This window comes from Brienomyrus brachyistius, chromosome 25 (genome assembly GCF_023856365.1).
Source record: "Brienomyrus brachyistius isolate T26 chromosome 25, BBRACH_0.4, whole genome shotgun sequence".
In the NCBI taxonomy this organism is placed as follows: domain Eukaryota; kingdom Metazoa; phylum Chordata; class Actinopteri; order Osteoglossiformes; family Mormyridae; genus Brienomyrus; species Brienomyrus brachyistius.
The window spans coordinates 12,420,195-12,447,264 of NC_064557.1; the positions used below are offsets into that span (position 1 = coordinate 12,420,195).

The window sequence follows — 27,070 nt, forward strand, 5'->3', positions numbered from 1 at the left end:
TGTACTTTGGATGCCATTTTGCAGTCTCCTGTAGCCATGACAGGAAGTGAGGACTGTGGTTCTGGATCTGGTGGGCTCAGCTGTGTCCTGCAGCCATAACAGGAAGTCAGGATTGTGGCTCTGGGTTGTACCTCCATCCCTGAAGGGTACCTGCTATCACACTGACGTGTCACACCCACATTGCATCATCTGTCCTTCATGGCTTGCTGATATTTCTCCATATATCAAAACAAATCCATCCTTCTCATAAGCACATGTTAGGCTGTAAGGTAGCAGCTGCCCTCCCAAAGGATAATGAAAAGGCAGAGTGCTGGAACCTGTCACCAGTCATGGGTAAAGATGACCCTCCACTTGGCTTGGGGTACGGATCACAAGTTTAAAGCCTCAAAGCAAACTCACACTAGAAATTACTAATTAAACTGACAACTATAATGTCATCCCATCCAGGTTGTACATTGTCTAATACCCAGTGCCTCCTAGGATAGGCTTCAGCCACCATTGTGGCTGGATGGATGGATGGTGTGAGATGTACAGGTCCTGACATATGGAGACAATCTGGGACAAGCTGTCTGATGAAGGTGGTTAAGGTGGCAATCAGAGTCGTGGTTCGCATCGTACATTTTTATAACTGAGTCTAAAATATCGGTCCGCTGATCATTCCACCATTACTTTCCATTAGTTTCCATTTCTATGAATTTAAACTCTGCATAGCCCTGTTGATTACAGTGACTGCAGTGCTGGGTCGTTGGTATCGAATGGAATTCGCAGATATTTTGTTGCGTAACCGCGTTTGATGCAGCAAACCGCTTTTAATAGGAAGAGCGGGGCAGGACCGCCACAGTCATACAGCGGCAATATGACTGAATAAGAAAATGCGCAAAATCAGCCGTGAGTCCTGGCCGGTTTAAACTTACTGTCAAATATTCACTGTTCAGTTGATCATGTCTTTGAAATGTAGCAGAAAGTTCGAAGCGGGATACCTGCTTATTCTCCTGATGATGCCAGGTAAGGTTTCTCACATACATCTCACATTACAGCCTGGGAAAGCCTGATCTGCAGTTGCTGGTTAATTACTATAGTCAAAATGACTGTGTTTACACTGACAGCGATGATGCTGTTTTGCCGAATGTAAATTCGTCTTATGTATCATCTGCTGCTTTAGTTTTAAAAATACGTATGTATTCAAAATTAGTTTTAAATCCTAGAAAAAAAAACATATTATTGAACAGGAGAAAGCCAAGAAAGTTTCGCTCCTTGGAGGAATATTACATTTTCTATACACTCGTTTCGCGTATAACTATTAAGATGTTTTTATTGTTTCGAGTTCTCCTTTGTAATTTCAGAATGAATTCCATCCTAATCCAATTATCAGTGATTTTTGTCTAGATAAATTTAACTAACTAATGAACTTTACAAATATATGTGAAACAGCGCGTAAAACAAGCGCTGAAATGTTTTGGGGTTAGTAGTTTTTTGTCAAATTTATAATATATTTGCACTGAAGCGATGATCACACAGCCTATCAGGTACCAGTAAATCTAGTAGACTACCAGTTTTTTAAGCACAAGATTAGACGTGAGACGATGGTAACGACTGCCAGACATCTGTCACAATAACGTTTAACCGAATAAAAGACTGTAAAAAATAACATTCGTAAACGCATATCATGCATTTCATTAGTCCAGGGCGGTCAGATACGCCACATAGGCGATCACTGCGGGCGCCATCTTCTGATGGGGCGCCGGCTTAGCAAACAGGCCAGAGGCGGAAAGGTCTTTGTACTCAACTGGTCGCTTGAAACAAAACCTCTGGATTTGTATTCTCTGGACTTGAACTTTCCATCTCTGTATTTCACTTTGTGTGTGTGTGTGTGTGGGGGGGGGGGTGGTATTGCATTTAATATACAGGACTGGTTCTGTAACAAAAAAGTGACATGCAGGATATGCTGGTGAAACGATAGATAGATAAAGATAGATAAACCGGCTTCATAAATGTAGGTGTGGCCAGTAACATTATATGAGTGTAAGGTGTGGCTTGTGTGATTTCAGGTCTGCTGGGTCAGGAAGGGAAGACAGTGACCATCACAGAGAGACTGGGTAACAAAGTGACTCTGCATACTGGTGTTACTGGACTACAGAATGACTCTTTCATAGTGTGGACATTTGGAACTTCTAGTCCACCCCCAACAATAGCTAAATCAGCTAATGGGAAGATTGAATCCAACATGAGTGAGAGATTCAGAGGGCGGCTGCAGCTGGACCCACAGACTGGATCTCTCAGCATCACAAACATCAGCACTAGTGACTCTGGCATTTACCAGTTACAGATCATAAAGGACCACATACTGAAGAAAGAATTTGATTTAAACATATACAGTAAGTGATATGAAATGATCAGTTTAATACTTCATTACCTTTTTATATGATTTTCCCATTCCAGTCTAATAAAGGTTAAACTCCCTGTTCACTCTGGTATCTTTTTTCCTTCCAGTCTCGTTCAGGTTCTGACCCATTCTCCTTATTGCCATAAGCCTGCTCTCTCAGCAGGTCTGTAGATAATCTGCTCTCCTGTTTACCCACAGATCCAGTGAACAGGCCGCACATAACATCCCTACAAGGTGACCGTCTGTCTGATACTGACCTACACCTGATCTGCTCTTCCCGTCTGAGAGATCTGATCGCATGACGGGGCTCCTTTGAGGCATCTCTGTGATTCACGCTCACATTTATTACATTTAGCATGACACTACACTGCCCATGTGACGCATCTCTCTCCTCCTCACATCTCCAGCATCCAGCCGCTCATCAGTCCGACCTTCAGCCAGTGGGAGCTGCTGGGTTCTGTGCTCTGTGGAGAACGGGAGAGACGTCACCCTGTCCTGGTACAGAGGGACCGAGACACTGAACCAAACTAGCAGTCCTGAACTCAGCACCAGCCTGTCTCTCCCCCTGGAGATCTGGGAGGACAGTCCTGCCTACAGCTGTGTGGCCACCAACCCAGTCAGCGAAGAGGCTGCAGAGGGGAACATCAAACAGCTGTGTGCTGAGCTGGGTAGGTCTCAGAGCAAAGGGTCCCTCAGGGTCTGCCGCTGCTGCTGGACACCAACACAGCTTTTTTACTGTAAACACATCCATGTAAAGGTACACAGTGCATTAAAGTACCATTTGACTTGGGGCCCTGTTAAAGGAGAGCAAAGTAGCAACACTTACAGACTAACTGAATGAATCTCCTTGTTTGTTCAGGACCTTCACCAATGCCCAGGATGTACATTATACCTGCTATACCTGCAGTGTTGATCCCTACAGCTGTGATGCTAATGATTGGATTTATTTGTCTGGCATATAACACCAAAAAATCCAGGGAAATTAAAGGTAAGGATGTTCAGCATTATCACTGTGATCAATCACTATTTGATGTATCTCACTCAGACACTAATCATGTAAAAGTACATTTCAAAAAAGTTATACGGGCTCCCACTGTCAGCTCATTACCTGTATAAAATACGCCTGGAAGCCAGAAATCTTCCTGATTGAGAGGGGATCAAATACTTATTTCATTCATGAAAATGCAAATTAATTTATAACTTTTTTGAAATGCATTTTTCTGGATTTTTTTGTTATTGTTCTGTCTCTCACTGTTCAAATAAACCTACCATTGAATTTACAGACTGATCATTTCTTTGTTAGTGGGCAAACTTACAAAATCAGCAGGGGTTCAAATAATTTTTTCCCCTGACTCTATATGTACTGCATACTAGTAGAGTAATACCTGAATTAAACAGAATATGTACAGTGGATATAAAAAGTATGCACACCCCTGTTAAAAGGCCCGTTTTTGGGGACGTACAAAAATTAATGTAGAATTGGCTGGTTGCATAAGTGTGCACACCTAAAACTAATATTTTGTCGAAGCACCTTTAATTACAGCATTCGGTCTTAGGGGAGGAGTCTATCAGCATGTCACATCTTGACTCGGCAATGGGCAGTGGTGGCCTAATGGTTAGAGAAGTGCACTTGTCATTCAAAGATTGCTGGTTTGAATGCCTGGCCAGCAAGGCACCACTGAGGTACAGTGAGAAAGGTACTGCTTCCTGGGGGTTGAATTAGCAGCCCCCTGCTATGTGATGATGTCAGATATGGGGTTAAGTGCAGCGGACGCATTTCATTGTTGTGTTCTGTGGCATGTTAACACTGATTACCACATTCAATGTTTGCCCACTTTTCCTTGCTAAATCACTCCAGATCGGTCAGATTGGGAGGGCATCTCTTGTGCACTGCCCTCTTCAGGTCACCCCACGGATTTTCTGTTGCATTTAGGCCTGGGCTCCGTGCTGGGCCATTGCAAAACTAATTTTCTTTGGCGAAACTATTCTTATGTTGGTTTGGATGTATACTGGAGGGGTCAGTGTCATACTGAAAGTGGAAATTCATCTTCAGCTTTCTAGCAAACACCTGAAGGTTTTTGGCCAAAATTGACTGGTATTTGGAACTGTCCATAATTCCCTCCAGTGGAAGTAAAACACCCCCAAAGCATGATGCTGCCCCCACCATGCTTCACTGTGGGTATGGTGTCATTTCGTGATGCACAGTGTCGTTTCTGCACCAAGCATACAAGTACTGTGCGAAAGTCTTAGGCACTCAAAAGAAATGTTTAATGCTCTTGATAACGCCACTGTTCCATATTTTCTCCACTTCCCGATGACTGTCTTCACTGCGTTCCACGGTATATCTAATGCTGCGGAGATTTTTTGATACCATTCCCCTGACTGATATTGTTCAACAGCGATGACCCTTTGATGCTTTGTAAGTTTTCTGCGAACCACGGCTTTTGCTATAGGATGCAACTGAGTAAATGTGAGGAAAATCCTACTAGGACAGCTGGACTTTATTTGGGGTTAATCAGAGTCACTTTGATTGATGGAAGGTGTGTCCCCAAAAAGACGGAATGCTTTAATGAAAAGGTGCTTCAACAAAGTATTAGTGTCAGGGAGTGCACACCTATACAACCGACTTATTGTACGTTTTTTACTTATTAATTTTACTCCAACTGATTTGTTTGTTTTTCAATTGAATTGTACAGGTTACAATTTGCATTAAATATGGGAAAGGTTTTGAAATTATTCATGGTGATGCCCCAAAGTCCTGGCACTTTAACAGGGGTGTGCGCACTTTTTATATCCACTGTAGTGCAGGGTGCTATGTCACATGTGTGTGTGTGTGTGTGTGTGTGTGTGTGTGTGGGCATGTTCTCCACAGCTTCTGAAGCTCCTCCTAATTCCACGCTGAGTGTTGGTGTCTACATCCCAGCTCCTGTAAACCCCAGATCCCTCCTCAAGCAGGTTTGTGCATGAACTTCAGTGAAGACCATGCTGTCCCACCCCCCCCATGAAGTTCTCAAAACTTGTAATGAACTATTCATTGATTTTGGTGAAATATGTGTGAGAGGTTGTCAATATTTTACTGCTGAATGAATGATGAAATTCTCACATTTTTATATGAATGTCACTCAAAGGTGATGGTTAAAGAGAAAATGACTAAATATGACATAGAGATTTATATTTAAATAAATGCTGATACACGGATTGTCGGTCTAGATGAAGTTTCCCCACATCATTGTTACTGATCATATGGCATTTTCCCTGAATCCCTCGGCTTCCTGTCCAGCATCCAGGATGTATGAGAACAGCAGCTGCCAGAGATGGGGACAGTGGGGGACAGACCCTGAGCTGGAAGTGGGACTCCCTGCTCACTGCCATCACGTACACGGAGGAGGTGTCCAGGCAATGGTAACCTCTGAGCCTGTACACCCGGGATAATTGCTCAGAACTCCCTGACACTAGGGGGCAGTACAGTAATGTTAAGTACATTTATTGTTGCATAAACATTTATACAATCCCTGTATCACTGCAAAAACTGGATGGCTGGGGAACATCAGCCAAATAAAACAGCTCTCCGTGGATTAATAGTATCGTTATTTACTGGGCTTTTAATAAAAACAAAAGGTTTATTTGAATATTGATGTTGTTCATAACTTATTTCTTACCCTAGTTTATTATGTGACTTTTCATCCAGAACTTTTTTTACCAAAATAGCAGCTGGACAGACACACAGCAGACTGCCGCTGTTATACAGGTATTCAGTGTCCTGGTGAACAATCTCTGTGTTTTACACCCTGTTGCCTGTGACTGCAGGTTAATGCAGGACCATGTAAATCCATCATTAATGCTGGAGTCTGATGCTGCCAAATTTCAGACCCCAAACCTAAACCAGGTCTTATTTACCCGAGTCAGTCGGCTACAATCCTGAGGGTATAAACGGGGAGCAGCTCTGAAGGAGGGTCACAGCCCCGGCAAACATGTAGCCTGTCACACGCCGCATGGATTTGTGTGTCAGGCGTGTTACATTCACCAGCGTGTGTAAGGGGTCCGTGTTCATGTACATTGGACCTCCCCTCCCCCCAGAATGGCCTCAGTTTCAGTGTGTGCTGTCCTCGGCCCCCCCATCTGCTCTGCTCGACTACCGTGTGGTTTCTGAGACACGTTGCGTGTTTCTCGCTGTGGTGGGGGGGGGAGGTCGAGCTCATGGTCACGCCGCTGTTTCACATGTGGGTGAAGGTGCAGGCTCTCAGGCTCTGTGCACATTAGCACGCTATAGGTCAAGCTGCACCCAGACATCAGTCTCCTAGACTAATACTAATTCAAGGGTAAAGGTTTCATCCTGTAATGCGTTTGTACTGGTTGTTGTATGATAATATATTTTGGCTTTTAATCATAGACACTGGGATTAATATTTTTAGAAAATTTCAACAGAGAGGTTCATTGTTTTGTCTGATACGCTGAATAATTATATGGCTGACATGCAGCAAGCGAAGTGAATGGAGCAAAGTAGGGAGTTCAGAACCCAGGCAGCCCAATATAAAACTACGTAAACAACACTGGTATTATAAGTTTCTATTAACATCCATTATCCAGGGTGTTGAATGCATATTCTTACCTACACGTTTTAATTTTACGTTCATGTATTTTATACTTGCACATCTCGCCAATATCATTAAAGCGTGTTTTACACAGGGTCAAAATTTTTAAAAAGATGCATATTCCAAGATGCTTGAAATTATTGGTTATCCAGACAAGCTGGTGAAGTGCAAACTATTTTTGGATGCCATAGAATGTAAATTAATGCAAATCGTCGGTAACGTTACTTGTAGCGTCAGTGTTTGTCGGTGTAATTACATGTGCTTTGACAAATTATATCCTATCGGCAGTCGGCACAAACATAAGCTACAGATTTATTTGCTTTGCAGAACCTTGCATTGTGAGCAACCTTGTCCCCCGCCTACTCGGTCTACGACAGACAGCATCCGCTACCATTGTGCACAGGGTGGCCAGAGCGATTACTGACGCTTTCTCCACCCACGGTGTGAACATACGGTCAGGTGAAGTGTGGTGTGTGAACCGTCTAGGGGCCGGCATTCCGTCCAGGGTGCCCCTGGCCTTGGGGAGGGGCTCCAGGTCTCCATGGGATGGGATGAATGGTGTTTCTCTCTTAGACAGGTGCAGCATGGAGGTGCTACACGTATTCCATGTTTCCCTTCATTTAAGGTGCAAACAGACACCATTTACATTACCTTCACATTTCACACGGCAGATGCTTTTGTCCAAAGCGATGTCCAAGAGATGCAAATAGCACATTACAAATGTACATGCTGTCATAGTCACGTTGGCATAAGTATAGTGCTGCCACTTTAGCAACTGCTATAAGAGCTGTGAAATATGAAAATATGATTTTGTAAATATGAAATATCTGAGATATGAAATAGCTCTTCATACTAATGGTAATTTAATGAATATGAATAGACAGCACTTATGGTAGCTTTGCCTACTCTGGCGGTCCATCACCCAGAGTAGAGCCTGAGTGTTTCCTCTTCAGGTGCTCGTGCATAGTAGGAGCTGACAATTTTCTGAGAATCCCGCGGAATGGGAGCCAGTTTCAATATTAATCATGCATCAGGGATGGAACGGGAAGAAGAAGTGAACAGGAGTGAATCATATTAATTGGTCAGTTGTTATATGGTGATCTAATGTAAATTAATGCTGTTTTCAACATTTTGAACACAATCGTGTCGTTGACTTTTTAAGTCTTCAAAACTCTCCTGTCCGTTAGTGGCTGGTTGCTGATTGGTCGCAGGTTGGTTGTATGTAACCAGTACCACCTGACCAGTGCAATACATGACTTTCATTTTGCCTGGAGAAGTCATTCATAATTGGAGTCGGGGCCAGATAAGATAGTGTTACATCGAAAAGTTAACAACAGTCCTAATATCTCACTTTCAGGCAAGTCAGATGTTTTAAGGAAGTTTGTGAGTTTGGAGTTGAGAGTTACGGTAATAAAATGATGTACGCTGTATGTAAGATGTGCAGAATACTGATAAAACACCAAAAAAGATGTGCTTGTGCTCTTATTGTGATCTTGGCAATGCCATAGCCTAGCTTATCTGCTGGGCTAGTGCCGCTGAGGTTTGCCATTAGAACTTTACAACAGTTCTGTGTTCTGTTTTTGTTCTGTGATAATTTGAGCTACATAATTACTTGATGATACTGACAGGAAACATATATTGTAATTTATTTAATGTTTTTAAATTTAAAAGATCATGTATTCGTTTAAAGTCAAGTCAAGTCAAGTAGGTTTTATTGTCATTTCAACCATACACACAGTATATAGAGAAATGAGATAATGCTCCTCCAGGACCATGGGGCAACACAGAGCAGGACAAAGACAGAGCAAAATAAAATTCAAAAAGATCTCAACGTATTTTCAGTGTCAAGGCTGGTAGGGAAATTGAAGGGGCAGATGACTCAAGGCGTGGAGATATGGAGGGTGTGAGATGAGAACATTTATGCTAATGAATATCAGATGTGCTGCTGCATTTGGAATCATCTGCATTCTCACAGCATAGTCTGCTAGTAGAGAGTTGCAATAGTCTAGTCATGAGATAACAAGGCCCTGGACTAGAAGCTAAGTTGCACACTCAGTCAGAAAATGCCCAATCTTCCTGATGTTATACAAGGTAAAACTGCAGGATCGGGAGACTGCTGTTGTGTGTCTAACATCGTGCATTGGTTCCTGGAAGACCTCGATGGGGACAGTGTGGATGATCATGGACAGTGATGTCATGCTGGATGGTAGGACTGGCAGGGTAGATGAGAAGCTCGGCTTGGAAAGGTTAAGCTGGAGGTGTCAGGCATGCAAATATCTGAGTGGAGACCATAGTGACGTCAGAGGAGATGGTCAAGTAGATCTGGGTGTCATCAGCAAAATAGTGGTAGGAGAAGCCATGTGACTGGATGATCTAGAGAGGCATCATGCAGGAGGAAGCCAAAGTGATGCTGAGGCTGTGAGCTTAGGCAGCGGCCATGGGGAGTTATTCACTTCGGGACGAATCAGAGACACTGGCTGTAGCGCAGGCCTGCAGGCACACTGTGAACGTCTGCAGGAGTCTGCACTGAAGATAGGAAGCGGAGACTGCGGCCCAAGGTGAGGGGCTGTGCTTGGTAGAGGTACCAAACCACATCAGTGTGGCTGACAAGGTCTCTCTCATACGGGCTGACAGCTTGAAAGACAGAAGAGACTTGTTACACCATGTGTGACAGGTGTGCTTATCATCTGTGAGGCACAATGGAAGCAAATAACTGGGGTTTTCAGTTGGCAAATCCTGGCTGGTGCTTATTGAAGCAACAGTGAGCTTCTCAGGCAAATAGCTGAGCTAATCATAAACCAAAGGGAAGGGAGGGGAGCAGAGGCTGGTCTCAGATGGATTCATGCAGACAGGACAGCACTGGAAGCCAGCACATACTCAGCACATAAGAATACAAACTGTAAGCACTGAGAATTACAGCTGGATTCACTCCATCTTGGCACAGGTTGTGGTTTCCTGCAATATGTGATTTTTTATAGTTTTAATAGGCCCATTTACTGGTTTGTGTCTGGAACCAACTGTAGCTGGACATGCCTACTCCATAATGAAACTGTTAAGGTGCCTGTTTTCGGAATCTTAGACAAGTAGAAATAATACCAGTCACACCATACTTGAGCTACACGATAAGAACAGGATGATCCTGATTCTCATACCTTGTGGTTTATGATTAATAGGCATGTAAAGAGGAATTGCGAATCGGTTAAAAATCGATGTAAATGTAGGACGATTTAAACCGGCTGATATGGAAAATTAATCGCTAATTTAGGAGTACTTCACGGTACTTTACTAAACAGAAAAACTGATGTAATATTACATTTCATTTTTCGATGTCAGATGTCACTGCATATTCAAATACATTGGTAACCGAAATGGCTAGAAAAGCACAGACAAGGCATCAAACTGCTTGCAAACATTGTAAAAGACTGATAACATACACAAATAACACAATGAACATGCTTCAGCATGTCCACCGGCACCACGGTGAGCTCAATTCACCACCGCCAGAGCGAAGATTATTAAAAGGGCAAACCATGCTAAAAAGCTGCACATGCAAGCCTTAGTTTATTTGGTAACACTTTATACTAAGTGCACCTTCATAATGCATTCATTATGCATTTATAGAACATTCAGTGCACATTCATAATGCATTCATAGAACATTCATAAGCAGCATACAAGTACACTACAACATCCTAACATCCCTTAACAGTTTTTAATATACATTAAAAACAAACATTACATGATTATACAATTATAATGTTTGTTATTACTATATAATGGCTGTGATGGCTGTCTGTAACCCAGTATCATAAGAGTAATGTACATAAATGTGATTTATTAGTAACATTATTGTATTCGTACAGTACAGCATATGGTTTGGTAGCAGTATATGGGAAGTGGTTCATCACTTCTCTGGATAGTTGTTAGTGGGACCCCAAGTGCCTGAGCATGAAATGAAGGTACAGATGCAGGTTGTGGAGGGAGGGGGGTCGCATAATCCAGAAGCCTCAGTGGAAGTGAGACACGTTTCTCCAGACCGCCGACGCTGTACACTGCAGCCTGAAAAAGCAAGCGTGAGTGCAATGAGGTCAGAAGGCCTTTGTCTGTAGAGGAACCATGAGATTCTCTGAAACTGTAGCCTGACAGAAGCCCCCAAACCACTTCCCTTCAAAGGAAAAAAAAACCCTCTGCAATTGAGCTACTGACACAAAGTGCCATTATAAAGATCGTGAATTTATAAAAAGGGTTATACATTGTTAATATGTAACCCACCACATCTCATGAATTATCCAGAAGATTTAGATCACTTCCATGATCAGACAGCCACTCGATTATAACCTTTGATGGGCTGAACTCCAGTCAGACTGTAATTGGGTTTCTCAGTTAATTATATGTATATTGCAGTTTGGCTTCCCTAGGCCTTTGCATGGGCAGTATTTCTGATACATGTATTAAAAATATGCATTTTAAATACAAAATTGTTGTCACGCCTCCCGGGCGTGGTTAATCGGAGAGCAGCCAGTTAGGCTCCGCACGGGAGCGCTATATAAGCGGAAAGTGCGCGATCTCTCATCGCGAAGTATTTCCTTATGCCCCATAGCAATACCAAGCGCTTTCTTGTCTCGTGCCATCCCCTGATTCCTCGCCTGGTCCGTCTGCCTGTTGTGTGCTCCTCACCCTGTCTGCCTTCCTTCCCCAGACCCAATCCCGCTCCTGAGTCTCCCGTCCTGCCTGCCCTGCTTGCCCCTGGACTTCGCGTCTCCCCTTCCCCTTGTCTCCGTGCCTCGTGCTTGTTTGTAGGACTGACCACCCCGGCTGTCGACCCCAGCTTTCGCCCACGACCACGATTCACATCTCGCCCCTTCAAACTCCTCTGCTTGTTCGATCTAATAAAGACCGTTCTGTCCCGCAATTCTGGGTCCGTCCTTCCCTTTGGGGGATCGCCTGACAATTGTATTTTGTAAGCTGTGTTTGATTTACTTCATTAAAATGATATGATTTGTATTCAAATATTTAGATTTTTTATTTTTTTTTGTATTTTGAAAACATAAGAAAGACTTTATCCATAACGTAATGTGTCATGCATGCAAAATGCTTGTGCAAAGAAAAGGAGTTTGTCAGACATTTAATGAATGGTGAAAAGGGCCAACAGTTGCTCACTTGTGTTGAACCAAAAGAGTTTCAAGCTCCATTCAGACCTATTCGTGTCTAAAGTTTAAGATGTTGCTGAGTGAAAATGTTGCATCTGTGGTGCATAAAAGGAAGCAGATATTGTCAATCAAATTGCAACAAAAAAAAAACAAATCTTTTTAGGTTTATCATTATTACTTTTTTATTCGATTGACTTACCATTATCCGAATGTTCGCATGAGTAATTGACGTATATTAAAGATATTTCAGCATTTGATCTTTTGCTTTGTTTCACATTTGCATTGTGTCTTGCTAAGCAGTGAAAAAACGTTGCTCTCATGCTTGGCCATTTGAGTCAGTGCGCTTGAGAATGAAGACGCTGATAATGGAATACAAGTGCGTGAAATGTATTGGTGATGTACAGAATACTGTAGTTTATTTTGATTCCTCGCTTGTTGGCTGTATTTCGTATTTTATTTCGATGCATGTATAAATAAGATATTTAGATGTATTTTTGCCCATTTCTGCCCAAGCCTAAATCACCAGTCACTGAATCATGGTGATAACAAGCTTTATAAAAGTCTCTCCAAAAGTGAATGTTTGGAGCGTCACGTGTTGAAACTTGACTTGATCTTCTTGTCTTGTTGCACATATGGAATGCAACAGTAGCTTGTCTGTACTTGCATGCGAAACTGATGTCTGCACATTCTTTGATTTAAGTAAGAGTGAAGCTGGCTTGTGGATCAGTGGCTTGGGATGCTCGTGATCAGAAGGTTGTTGGTTCAAATTCTGTGGCTAACATGATGTCACCACTGGGCTCTTGTTCATGGCCCTCAGCCCCAATTGCACAATGGACTGACTGACCCCACTTTCTCAAAAATGTTTGTTAATATAGACAAAAGCCATCTAAATGATTAACAAGACACCAGTTGATGGTGAATTCATGCCATGTGGTGCTGTTAATACAGATTGAGAGAAGGGTTTTTTAAACAGGTTTTCAGTCATCTGTGTGTGACATTCTCTCTCCAAACGTATTACAGTTAATAGTTTTCTGTTTTCACAAAAAATAACATCCCTTCTCAGCCCATTTTGTGTTTTCTGTATATGTGAGTGTTTCTGGTTTGTTTTACTTGTAAATCCCCAAACATGGTCAAACAATCCCTATGGGAGGATGTAGGGTGTGGAAAAATCACCCACATAGTCCACCGACTATCATCCCATAAAAAAACGTAGGATTTTAGTGAGAATCAATCTGCAACATAAATTTAATAATCAATAATCGTTGCAAAGCCCTTGTAGATTGTTAAATTGATGGTACACACACAGTGCATCCTCATTTTCTGAAAATTCGAAGATTTGAATATGGCCCCACCCACAGAACAGAAAGGAAAAAAAAAACACTGCAATTCGTACAGATGCTTGATACGATCAGTAGATATGAACTATTTTCTTTTGGGTTATGGAAGGCTTGAAAACTGCATTACTAGTTTTTCTTGAACAGACAGAACAACAGAACAATATATATTTAAAAATGCGGAGTGAAATTAACCGCGCATGCTTGGTTGCTTACTTACTGTGCTATATCAACTGAACAATGTATCATGTCTTTGAAATGTAGCAGAACGTTTGAAGTGGGATACTTGCTTATACTCCTGATACCAGGTAAGTTTCCTCACATACATCCCCTGGAAAAGCCTGATTTGCGGCTGCTGGTGAATTACTATGGTCAAAACTACCGTGTTTACAATGAAAGTGATGGTGCTGTTTTACCGAATGTAAACTCATGCTATGCATCTGCTACTTCAGTTTTAAAATTACAGATGCATTCAAAATTTGTTTTTTTAACCCTAGAAAAAACGTTTTGATAGAGAATTACAACATTTTCTAGGCCAATTTTATATTGTGAAGCAATAGTTTCGCAAGAAACCTTTAAGATGTTTTTACTGTTTCATGTTTTTTTTCTCATTTCAATATTAATTCCATCCAAATATATTTAGCAGTGATTTTATCCAGTTAAATTGAACTAAAAAGTTAAATATCTGTGAAATGACACTTAAAAAATACGTAATCAAGATGTTGAAATGTGCTATGATTTGTATTTTTGGTCAAATTTAAATGAGTGATTTTTTTCAGTTTCTGTAAGTCCTTAATCTATAAATAAAATATAGGTAGGTTTAAGACTATGGTCCAAGTCTTTGGAGTCCTGGTGCTCCCTGTCTTGCTGTATGGCTGTGAGACATGGACGCTATCCAGTGAGCAGAGATGAAGACTGGACTCCTCCTGTGTCTCTTCAGAGAATCCTTGGGTACCGCTGGTTTGACTTTGTGTTGAATGAGCGGTTGCTAGAGTAGTCCCGAATGAAGCACATTACCCGCATTGTGAGGAAGCGTCATTTACGGCACTACGGCCATGTGGCGCGTTTCCCTGAGGGTGATCCGGCTCGCAGGATCCTCACTGTTGAGGCCCTGATGGCTGGACCAAGGCCAAGGGGATGCCCACGTAACACCCGGATGCAGCAGATGTATGACCATCTCTGGAGGGTGAGACTGGACCATGTGTCTGCCTGGGGGGTCACTGGCCAGGATCCTGAGGAGTTTCGCTGTGTGGTCTGTGTGGCAATGCGCTGCATCAATGCAGGCTTCCAAATCTGACCGGACCTGACCTGATAATCACGAAGCATATTGTCTTAACGATTGCCCGTCGTTAAGCCTGCTACAGTATGTATAAAAGACTGGGGTGAAGTTAGCAGTGGGTTCGATATTCACCTGTTATTCACAGGTCTTCTCTGTATTTACTCTGTTAAAACGTTACAAAAACAAGGAAACTCCACATTCACAAATTCGTGTGCATTTGTGAAATTACTTCATCCAATAGCTTGGCTTGGCCGCCTCATGGGCCCCGACCGATATTGCATTTAGTATACAGGAGTTTTTGTAAATTTAAAAAAATACATTCATGTGACATGTAACATTCACAGTAACATTATATGAGTGTAACGTGTCACCTGTGTGATTTCAGGGCTGCTGGGTCAGGAAGGGAGGACAGTGACCATCAGAGGGAGACTGGAGAACAGTGTTACTCTACATAGTGATTTTACTGACTCCTTTATAGCTAATGCTTCCATTATAGTGTGGACATATAATACTGCCACAAAAATAGCCAAATCGGTTTATGGGAGGATTGAAACCAACATCAGTGAGAGATTCAGAGGGCGGCTGCAGCTGGACCCACAGACTGGATCTCTCAGCATCACAAACATCAGCACCAGTGATGCTGGGATTTACCAGTTACAGATCATAAATGGACAAGTACTGAAGAGAGAATTTAATCTAGAAATATACTGTAAGTGTTACTGAATTATCATCTTAATACTTCATTACATTTTTATATGTCTTTCCCGTTCCAGTCTAATAAAGGTTAAACTCCCTGTTCACTCTGGTATCTTTATTCCTTCCGGTCTCGTTCTGGTTCTGACCCATTCTCCTTATTGCCATAAGCCTGCTCTCTCAGCAGGTCTGTAGATAATCTGCTCTCCTGTTTATCCACAGATCCAGTGAACAGGCCGCACATAACATCCTTACAAGGTGACCGTCTGTCTGATACTGACCTACACCTGATCTGCTCTTCCTGTCTGAGAGATCTGATCACATGACGGGGCTCCTTTGAGGCGTCTCTGTGATTCACGCTCACATTTATTATATTTAGCATGACACTACACTGCCCATGTGACGCGTCTCTCTCTCTCCTCCTCACATCTCCAGCATCCAGTCCCTCATCAGTCCGACCTTCAGCCAGTAGGAGCTGCTGGGTTCTGTGTTCTGTGGAGAACGGGAGAGACGTCACCCTGTCCTGGTACAGAGGGACCGAGACACTGAACCAAACCAGCAGCCCTGACCTCAGCACCAGCCTGTCTCTCTCCCTGGAGATCTGGGAGGACAGTCCTGCCTACAGCTGTGTGGCCACCAACCCAGTCAGCGAAGAGGCTGCAGAGGGGAACATCAAACAGCTGTGTGCTGAGCTGGGTAGGTCTCAGAGCAGAGGGTCCCACAGGTTCTGCCGCTGCTGCTGAACACCAACACAACTTCTTTACTGTAAACACATCCATGTAAAGGTACACAGTGCATTGAAGTACCATTTGACTTGGGGCCCCGTTAAAGGAGAGCAAAGTAGCAACACTTACAGACTAACTGAGTGAATCTCCTTGTTTGTTCAGGACCTTCACCAATGCCCAGGATGTACATTATACCTGCTATACCTGCAGTGTTGATCCCTACAGCTGTGATGCTAATGATTGGACTCATTTGTCTTACATATAACACCAAAAAATGCAGGGAAGTTAAAGGTAAGAATGTTCAGCATTAACAGTGTGATCAATCACTATTTGTTGTTTATTATCTCACTCAAACACTAATTGAGTGGTTTAGGTTGAGGAGTGTGAGCTAAATTTCACACATATGTATTAGGCTGATATATGTACTGCATAGAAGTAGAGTGATACCTGAATTAAACAGAATATGTAGTGCAGGGTGCTACACCACATTAAAATGATGTGCATGTGTGGGCATGTTCTACACAGCTTCTGATGGTCCTCCTGATTCCACACTAAGTGTTGGTGTCTACATCCCAGCTCCTGTAAACCCCAGATGCTCCCTCAAGCAGGTCTGTGCATGACCTTCAGTGAATGTTACCTGTACATTCTGGAAATTACGGCTTTCCTCTTAATGGCTGCATAAAACCTCATCTGTGTTTAATCTAGCAATATGCTGCTCATATTATACCTCAGTTGTATGAAGTACTCCAAACTTGTAATGAACTATTTATTGATTTTGGTGAAATTTGTGTAAGAGGTGAAGTTATCAATATTTTACTACTGAATGAATGATGAAATTCTCACTTTATTATATGCATGTCACTCAAAGGTGATGGTTAAACAGAAAATGACTAAATATGACATAGAGATTTATATTTGAATAAATGCTGATCCATGGATTGTCGGTCTAGATGAAGTTTCCCCACATCATTGTTACTGATCATGTGGCATTTTCCCTGAATCCCTCGGCTTTCCTGTCCAGCATCCAGGATGTATGAGAACAGCGGCTGCCAGAGATGGGGACAGCGGGGGACAGACTCTGAGCCGGACACGGGACTCCTTGCTCACTGCCATCACGTACACGGAGGAGGTGTCCAGGCAATGGTAACCTCTGAGCCTGTACACCGGGGATAATTGCTCAGAACTCCCTGACACTAGGGGGCAGTACAGTAATGTTAAGTGTTATTGTTGCATAAGCATTTATACAATCCCCGTATCACTGCAAAAACTGGATGGCTGGGGAACATCAGCCAAATAAAACAGCTCTCCGTGGATTAATAGTATCGTTATTTACTTGCTTTTTAATAAAAATAAAAGGTTTATTCCAATATTGATGTTGTTCATAACTTATTTCTTACCCTAGTTTCTTATGTGACTTTTCATCCAGAAAAACAGCAGACTGCCGCTGTTATACAGGTATTCAGTGTCCTGGTGAACAATCTCTGTGTTTTACACCCTGTAGCCTGTAACTGCAGGTTAATGCAGGTTAAGAGTCTGATGCTGCCAAATTTCAGACCCCAAACCTAAACCAGGTCTTATTTCCCCGAGTCAGTTGGCTACAATCCTGAGGGTATAAATGGGGAGCAGCTCTGAAGGAGGGTCACAGCCCCGGCAGACATGTAGCCTGTTACACGCCGCATGGATCTGTGTGTCAGGCGTGTTACATTCACCAGCGTGTGTAAGGGGTCCGTGTTAATGTACATTGGATCCCCCCCTCCCCCAGAATGACCTAATTTTCAGTGTGTGCTGTCTTCGCCCCCCCATCTGCTCTGCTCGCCTACATGTGGTTTCTGAGACACGTCGCATGTTTCTCGCTGTGGTGGTGGGGGGGGGGTCGAGCTCATGGTCACGCCGCTGTTTCACATGTGGGTGAAGGTGCAGGCTTCACACTGTCTTCAGCAGTCTTCCAGTGCCCCCCCCCCCACTCTGTGCTGCACTGGGCCACACCCCTCCACACTGACTGCCCTCATGTAATGGTCACAGATCACTCACAGGCACTTTTGCCTTTTCTTCATCATTGCGTGATGGACAACATGCTGACTCAGAGGGCAGGAGTGTAACCTCACACCTACAACCTTTATGTTTTGTGATTTTTTGAGCTGCACCCATAATTATGTGGTGATATTAAAAGGAAACATTTATAATGAATTGGAGCATTTTAGAAATAAAAAAGGTTATTTCATTAAAATGAAAAAAATTACGTGTTGATTTGAAATATTGATGTCAATGAATTTTCAGTGTCAACATCAATGACTACGTCAACTAATCTCTGCAGGCCTACAAAAGTACAGCTCAATACCCAGGTCCATGTGGAAGCAAGACAGGAGCAGGAACTACATAACAACTTCTAACAAAATAAGAACCAAATAAGGACCAGAAGTGCAACATAAGAATATTCAAGGAACACAGGAGAAGCATCAGGCTAGTGGGGAAATTCATGGGGCAGATGGCTGAAGGCGTGTCTTGAAGGTAGAGAGGAAGCTGATGACTGGGTGTCTTTCAGCAGCTCATCCCATGGTCAGGAAAGCTCACAATCTGGATGACTATTTGGATGACTCCTCTCGTGTGTCACAGGGAGCTTCAACAGGCATTGGTTTGGTAATCGAAGGGGCAAGATGGGACATACCATAAGTCTTGAGGGTGCCCAGACATTGATGGACCTGTAAACCAGCACCAAGGACCTGAATTAGTTTAAATAGCCAATCGGGGCCAGTGAAGGGAGAAAAGGAGGGTGTGACATGAGAATGTTTAGGCCAATGAATATTGGATATGCTGCTGCATTTGGAATCTTCTGCGTTGGTCTGACTGCACAGTCTGCTAGTAGAGAATTGCAGAAGTCTAGTCTTAATGTAACAACCAACACAACAGTATGGCCCACACTCAACCTGCTCTTCCAAAAAGGGTCGACGCCCCCATCCAGCTGCAGCAACATCAGGTCAGAACCACCTTGCGCAGAGTCAACATGAGGAAAGCAGCTGGTCCAGATGCAGTTACAGGGAGGGGACTTAAGGCATGTGCAGACCAGTTAGCGGAGGTTTTCACAACCATCTTCAACCTCTCGCTACTGCAGTCTGTAGTTCTGACCTGCAGTCTATATTGTAGTTTCACTGCAAAAGAAGAGCAGCGCAGTGAGCTGCCTGAATGACTACCGCCCAGTTGCTTTAACTCCCATCATCGCCAACTGCTTGGAAAGACTCATCAAGCCTCATATTATGGTCACTATTGCAGCTGTCACCGACCCACATCAGTTTGCATACAGGGCAAACAGGTCTACAGAGGATGCCATAACAGCCCTCCAAACAGCCACCACCATTGTAGGACTGACTGACAACAATGATGACTCAGCCTACAGGGAGGAGGTTCAGTAGCTGAAGCAATGGTGTAACAGTAATAACCAGGAATTGAATATATCTAAAACCAAGGAGATGATAGTGGACTTCAGGAGAAATCTGAGAGCCTCCTGACCTACTGCTGCACAGTGTGGTTCAGTAGCTGCACTGAGGAAGACAGGAAGAACCTGCAGCAGGTGGTAAGGGCGGCAGAGCGGGTAATCGGAACGGCACTAACCCCCCTCAAGGATATTTACACTGGTCGACTCCACTGAAGAGCCAGTAAAATCATCAAAGACTCCTCAGTCCCTGGACACAACCTTTTCTCCCCCCTCCCCTCTGGCAGACGCTACAGGTCAATCAGAGCAAGAACAAAGAGACTGAACAAAAGCTTTTACCCACAGCCAGTCAAATGCGCCCATCCCCCACCCCCGAATGACTGTTTCTCTGAAAAGTATCCACCCCTCTGAATGACTGTCTTCTATGCAATTTTATGCCTAGGGCAGGTCATTAAGCACACATTACCTTGGACTGACATATTGTACACATTGTACTCAGACACTCATACTGTAATAGGATGGCTGTTGTTCTTATTTATTACTTTAACTTATGCTGCTAAACTGTTTTTTCACTGTTTCTGTAATAGTGACAATAAAGATCTAACTTATCTAACAAGGTCCTGCACTAGACATCCGAATGGAGATCAAGGTATCATGATAGAAGGTCAAGTAGATCTAGATGTAATCAGCATATTAGTGGTAAGAGAAACCATGTGACTGGATGGTCTAGCTTTGAGAGGCATCAGGCAGGAGGAAACCAAACTGATCCTGAGACTGTGAGCTCAGGCAGCAGCCATGTGGGAGTCACTCATATCAGGGCGAATCACAGAGACACCAGCTGCAGTGCAGGCCTGCAAGCGAATGTCTGCAGAGGTCTGCACTTAAGACAGGAAGTAGTGACTGCGGCCTGAGGTGAGGGGGTCTGCCTGGTAGAGGTGCCAAACCACATCAGTGCGGCTGAGAAGATTACTCTAACATGGGATGACAGCCTTAAAGGCAGAAAAGGCTTCTTACATCATAACAAAGACACATAACACTGGCAGAACAGCAGGTGTGTTTGTCATCTGTGAGGCACAATGAAAGCACATGACCGGGATTTTCCACTAGCAAGCCCTTCTGGTGCATACTGAAACAACAATAAGCTTCTCAAGCGAAAAGCTGGGTTTTTCCATTGGAAAAACCAGAGGCTGCTCTCAGATGGATTTACACAGATAGGACAGCACTGCATGTAAGCATTGAGAATTACAGCTGGATTCTCTTCCTCTTTGCACAGATTGTGGTTTCCTGCAATATGTGATTTTTTATAATTAAGACCCATGTACCAGTTTGGATATATCTGTAGCTGGACAGGCCTACTCCATAATGAAACTATAAAGGTGCCTGTTTCTAGAATCTTAGACGAGTAGAAATAATACCAGTGACACTATGCTTGAGCTACATGATAAAAATAGGATGACCCTGATTCTCAGACCTTGTGACTTATGACTAAAATAAAACTTCAGCAGTATTCCATGCTGTCCTCCCAGGGAGAGGCAGTCCAGGGACTCTCCACTCAGCTGCTTATCTTACACTGTAACATACTGGAGCCAGCTGCTATTTTGAGATGTCCAGTGATTACACAGTGGAAAACACAGTCCGATAACTACAGATGTCATCATAAACAACAGCAAGCATCAGAGGCGAGGACACGATCCCACAGGACGGAGGCTGTGACGGCCATCTGCAGAGTACTATCATACGAATAATGTACATAAATGTGATTTATTAGTAACATTATTGTCTTCGTACAGTACAGCATATGGTTTAGTAGCACTGTATGGGAAGTGGTTCATCACTTCTCTGGATAGTTGTTAGTGGGACCCGCAGTGCCTGAGCATGAAATGAAGGTACAGATGCAGGTTTGGGGGGGGGGGGGGGGGTCACATAATCCAGAAGCTTCAGTGGAAGTGAGACACGTTTCTCCAGACCGCCGACGCTGTACGCTGCAGCCTGAAAAAGCAAGTGTGAGTGCAATGAGGTCAGAAGGCTTTTGTATGTAGAAGAACCATGAGATTCTCAGAAGCAGTTTGACCACATGGCTGTAGCCTGACAGAAGCCCCCAAACCACTTCCCTTCAAAGGAAAAAAAAAAACCCTCTTCTGAATTTAGGTACTGACACAACGTAACATGATCATGAATTTTTTTAAAAGGGCTTATGCATTGTTCATATGCAACTCAATACATCTGGTGAATAATCTGAAATTCCCTTCCCTGCACCACCCTGTGCTTCCGTGGAGTATTTTATTAAGGATTTTCAGCTCTTCCGTTAATATGTCTGATGGGTAAAAGTGTAGGACGTTGCTAAAGCTTCTTCTGTTTATGCTCTGCAGGATGATCACATTCATCTGAAAGAAAGAGTTTTAGTTTAAAGCATTCACAGATCTCACTTCTGCCTCTGTGAACCCAGCACGTGGGGTTTTCGCTCCTAAAGGTGGTTGCTGAAATACACCCTATCACTAGCAGACAGGCACTCAACTACACTGTACCACAAGAGATGTTTCATTGTTTGTTTGCACGTGCCCCCTGTCTGTTCGCAAAAGACAGAGTTGCGTTAAAAGAAGTATATAAAAACTGTTCTATTTAACCCACCTGTGCCAAGCTTTCATCATCGATGCTACAATATTATACTCAGATACTTAGAGTATAATGGAGATAAAATACCTGTATGCCTACATTTTGTGTGCATTTGTTTTGTCTAAACGGGGCTCCGCCCTGCCCCCCTCCCCATCTCATACTCATGAGTGGTAGCCTACCTATCTCACAATCTAAAATCAAAACACCAACAAACTTATGTGACCCACACAGTGACATGATATATTGACGTGGACGTGCCGATGAGTGATAAGAAAACTGATTATGCAAATCTCACCATTTCAATTATTTTTTGTGTGGGTGCCCCCATGCCACCCCCCAGCAAGATGCTGCCCTGGGCAGCTGCCCATGTTTCCCATACCTCTTCTACTGCATTCTATTTTACTCAACCATGTTGTCCTTCTCGCCAGTAGTACGCTGGTGTCAGAAGTAGGATGGCGATGTTTGATCTGTATCCTGATTCTGAAAAAGGTTTCACACAAAGACTCCCATCCCATAGGGATATCAAAGCATTTATAGTAGAGCTGCAGCACAATCTGGGTGGGTTCTGTGAAAGCAGGGACCAAGGAGATCAGCAAAAGAAGACGGCAGTGCCCAGTGGGGAGATGATAGCAGAGAAACTAATACAGACGCTCCTCTTTCAAGCAATACGAACGAAGAGGACTGTAAGTCCAAATTGCGTTCCTTGGACTCCCCGTTTCCTGTCCGCAACATTAATTTTTTTTTTTTGCGTGCCAATTCCGGGTAGTATGATTTCTGGCCACTACTCCCAGCCGCGCAGCAGCGTAGCGTGCGTTCCCAACATCCTAGATTTTGTACCAGCATATACCCTAAAAATGATGTTGAATAATGACTTACGAACATTTTAAGTTACAAACGGCGTCTATACATGCGTTATAATGTCCAGGCTACACTACTGTATTGCCCTCCTTTCTGGTTGTCCATCTGGATCCTTACATAAAATTCAACTAGTACAAAAATGCAGCATCAGAGTTCTTACAAACACTAAACAATTCTCCCTGTTCTATGATCCCTTCACTGACTTCCAGTGGCCAGTACTACGAAGTGGGGTTACTGGCTTATCGGGGTAGCTTGTCGGATTTAAGGTACCACAGTTTAAATGGACTTCATATTTGTTCACTTACATTTTGCCCGGACTACCTTAAATGCGACAAGTTACCCCGATAAGCCAATAACCCCACTTCGTAGTACAGGCCACAGTCAAGTTTCAGTAATAATCTCCCAGTGTATGTGCAAGAATTCAGATTCACTCTCAGTATTCAAGACTGGAATAGTTCTAGCTCTAGCTAACTCCTCACTCCCAATTCGATCTATAGTGTGAGGTGTAGAGCTGAGTGGGGATTGGTGCCAATTGGCTTTGGATAAACTGAATTGACAGCGCTGTCACTCTAGCTTCACAATCCCTTATGGAATTGGAGTGCTGACATTTCAGAGACTCCCCATGCCTGTATTCCCATTTGCCTCTCCCTCCTACTTATGCTGCCATAGCCGTATTTGCTGAAACTTACATATTGCACTCACCTAAGTAGTCTAGTTTGCATTGCCTCTATTCTCCCTTTCTTTGGCTAATGCAATTTCTTTATCCCCCCCTGCCCCCACTCCACCTTGGGTTTGCTGCCTGGATATCCTGCCAATCCTGCTGCCTGCAATGCCTCTACTGCCTGTGATGGCCAGCGGCCCTAGGCCACCCCCCTCCAAACTGACTGACCTCATGTAAAGGTCACAGATCACTCACAGGCGCTTTCGCCTATTCTTAATCATGGTGCATTCGATTATTTCTCTCTGAGTAGGAACGCGGATGAAAACGTCACGGAAAACGTCACTCTCCCATCGGAAAGACGCCTCTTTTATGATGTTGATGTCGAACAGAATTTTCTTGTCCGAGTTGTCCCTGTGATGTAATTTCAACAATGTAATAATTAATTATACAGTATCCTAGCAGCAGTATCAGATTTTTTACCAGACTTGTTAGTGTCTTTGGTTTGTTTGTAGTTTGTTTGCCTCTCAAAAAAGAGCATCGCTATGAATGTACTAAAATATTTTATAAAGCTTTTAATGTGGTTTGACTATTTTGTGTTTCTTGTTTGTTTGTCTCTCGGAAAAAATAATCTCACTCCAAATCTGCTAAAATATAAAGCAACAAAACACAACAGCGTGTTCATGGAGGCAGCCATGTTTTGTTCGAGATGTGGTAGCTCGAATGGGAGATTGTCGGACGTGATGTCACTGAACTTGGAATTTTCCGAGTTCCGAGAGAAAAACAAACGCACCATATTACACCAAGAGGGTCCAGCTGCAGACGCCTGTAGAGTGGATCTCCACCAGAAATACGTCACCTCCACTGGAAACTTTAAGGATGTCATGACCTGCTCGTCGGCTCCTCGTGTGTGCCACGCCCCCCCTGAATACCCACGTGTTCTTTCCCGATCGTTGCCACCTGTGTCTGATTACTTTGATTAGTCTTGTCCTGTTTTAAGTCCTGGTCTTCCCAGTTTCCCTTGTCTGTCATTGATGTTACTGGTCTTAGTCGATGTCCGTGTTCCCAATTAAACCTTCCTTTGCCCCATTTTCTGCCTGCCTGCCTGTTTTTGATTGCTCGCGCTGCCTGAGCAATCTTCCGTCCTGCGCTACTCGTGACAGAATGACAGACCGTAAGAAAAGGAGGAAGCAGAGGAGAGGAAAGCCCCTGCCTGAGCCCATCCGACTGGGCACATGCTCCCTCGCCGACTCCTGGTCTCTCGCTGAGGACGAGAGAGAGGGGCTCGTCCAGGGCTCCGTCCCTGACCCGCTCCATAAGGGAGCTCACTTCCTGGCGAGGGTCGGGGCTTCCAGCAGCAACGAAGAGGACATTCCCTTCTCGTTTCCTGAGCTGGAGCCGTTCGCTCCGGATGAACTACCGCCCCTGCATATACCGCCCCCCGGTATAATTACCGGGCCGAACACCTGGCTAATTGGGGAGGTATTAGGGCCGTAAGGGACTCGATCCCCCGAGTGCCCCGGGTCCCGAAGAGGACCGCGCCCGTCTCCCCCTCCCAGGATGTGCCAGTTCTGCCTGCGCTGTCAGCGCAGCTCCAGCCTCTGCAGCCTGCGCAGCCGGAGCAGCCATCACCGCTGTCTGTTACGTCTGCGCAGCTTCCTCCACCTGCGGCTTGCGAGCCCGAGCAGCCGCCGCTGCCTGCGGAGACCGCGCCCACGCCCGAGGCGCCCTCTTTGCCGCTCCAGCAGCCTGCAGCTCCCGGGCCGGCACCCCCCTCCACGACCTGCCCTTGTGACTGTGCCCCCAGTGACTCCTCTGCCCTTGCCCCGGCGTCCTCGGCCCTGACCGAGGGGCGTGATGTCTGTGTCCCGTAAGGGGCGGGGACACAGACGCAGGGCTGGGGTCCCGCCCGCCCTGCCCCCTGGCTCGCCCTCCCTCGCCTGCGCTCTGGCTCGGTTGGCGCCTGTGGGTCCTGGCCCTCCGGGTCGGCTGTTGCCTGCGGGTCCCTCTCCGATGCCTCGTCGCCCTGCCTCGCTCCCCCCGTCCGTGCCTGGTCGGTTGCCTGAGGGCTCCCCCCCTCGCCTTGTCCTCGCCAGGGTCCCCTCCTGCTCCTTCGTCCCCTTCCCCGGTGCTCCCTCCTGCTCCCTCCCTGGCCCCTCTGTGGGTCCCTCGCCCGGCCTCCTCTGCCCCTCCGGGGTCCCCTCTGGTCTCCCGGCCGGCTGCGCCCCCTCCGGCCGCCTCCCGTCGCCCGCTGGGGCTCCCTCGGGCTTCTCCCTGTTCCCCCGCCTTCTCTCCCTTCTTCCCTGCCTCGGTCCCTCTTTCCTTTGCTCCCCCTTTCTCTGTTCCTGGTCCCTTTGTTCTGCCCCGCTCCTTTCCTGGTTTCCCGACGTTCCCTCCCGTCACTCCCGCTCCTTTTGTTCCTCCTGTTCCCTCTGTTCCGCCCTTTCTGGTCTGTCTCTCCGCGTTTCCTGCCCTTTGTCACGTCCTGTCCTACATCCTGTCCCTTGCCTTGTTCTGCGTCTCCGTCATGTTTCCGGTCCTTCGTTAATGGTTTTGTTTCTTTTGTTCCAGGTCCCGGTTCCCGTGTCCCGTCTGTCGCCTCCTCCCTGACGCGCCCGGTGCAGCGCACATTTGGGGGGGGGTTCTGTCATGACCTGCTCGTCAGCTCCTCGTGTGTGCCACGCCCCCCTGAATACCCACGTGTTCTTTCCCGATCGTTGCCACCTGTGTGATTACTTTGATTAGTCTTGTCCTGTTTTAAGTCCTGGTCTCCCCAGTTTCCCTTGTCTGCCATTGATGTTACTGGTCTTAGTCGATGTCCGTGTTCCCAATTAAACCCTCGTTTTCCCCATTTTCTGCCTGCCTGCCTGTTTTTGATTGCTCGCGCTGCCTGAGCAATCTTCCGTCCTGCGCTACTCGTGACAAAGGACGTAAAGTGGAGCTCCGGTTAGGGTTATAGTTAAGGGTAAGGATAGGGTTTATTTTTTTTAATCATAAGTAGCTTGTAGCTTGAGAAGTTACCGTTTAAAAGTAGCTTCCCCAAAACTGGTGTATTGCTGTTTGGGTTCCTCGGGTCTAAATGACCAAAGAGCCGCAGTGCCATGATGCCAATGGGGCTTATAAAGGTTTACCCGAAAGTGGAGCAAGTTCAAACTTGACTTGATCTTCTTGTTTTGCTTAAGTTTTTGAGTATAAATATAACTTGTCTGTACATGCAAACGGAACACACGTACTTATTCCCGTCAAGCGAGAAAATGTCGTTACTACCGCTTACCGGTATATATTTATGGTAAAAAGTTCACGGACCGTGAAGCTCCGTGCTGGAGGGGGTTCGACTGGCGGGAGATTAAAGAAGTGTT

At 44.7% G+C, this 27,070-nt stretch overlaps 1 protein-coding gene across 1 annotated transcript in view; it reads left to right on the top strand.

Annotated features, from left to right (window-relative positions):
• Positions 1-850: 850 nt before the first annotated feature.
• LOC125720285 (uncharacterized) overlaps positions 851-27,070 on the top strand; it is a 31,396-nt gene continuing 5,176 nt past the window's right edge. Inside the window, exons 1-13 of the mRNA XM_048995491.1 lie at positions 851-1,005; positions 2,049-2,375; positions 2,582-2,617; positions 2,791-3,051; positions 13,635-13,766; positions 15,123-15,446; positions 15,653-15,688; positions 15,866-16,126; positions 16,318-16,446; positions 16,681-16,763; positions 17,177-17,221; positions 17,854-17,872; positions 18,470-18,553. Coding sequence (XP_048851448.1) covers positions 942-1,005; positions 2,049-2,375; positions 2,582-2,617; positions 2,791-3,051; positions 13,635-13,766; positions 15,123-15,446; positions 15,653-15,688; positions 15,866-16,126; positions 16,318-16,446; positions 16,681-16,763; positions 17,177-17,221; positions 17,854-17,872; positions 18,470-18,553 — 1,801 coding nt within the window. The 5' untranslated portion in view covers positions 851-941. The remainder of the gene's footprint in view (positions 1,006-2,048; positions 2,376-2,581; positions 2,618-2,790; positions 3,052-13,634; positions 13,767-15,122; positions 15,447-15,652; positions 15,689-15,865; positions 16,127-16,317; positions 16,447-16,680; positions 16,764-17,176; positions 17,222-17,853; positions 17,873-18,469; positions 18,554-27,070) is intronic.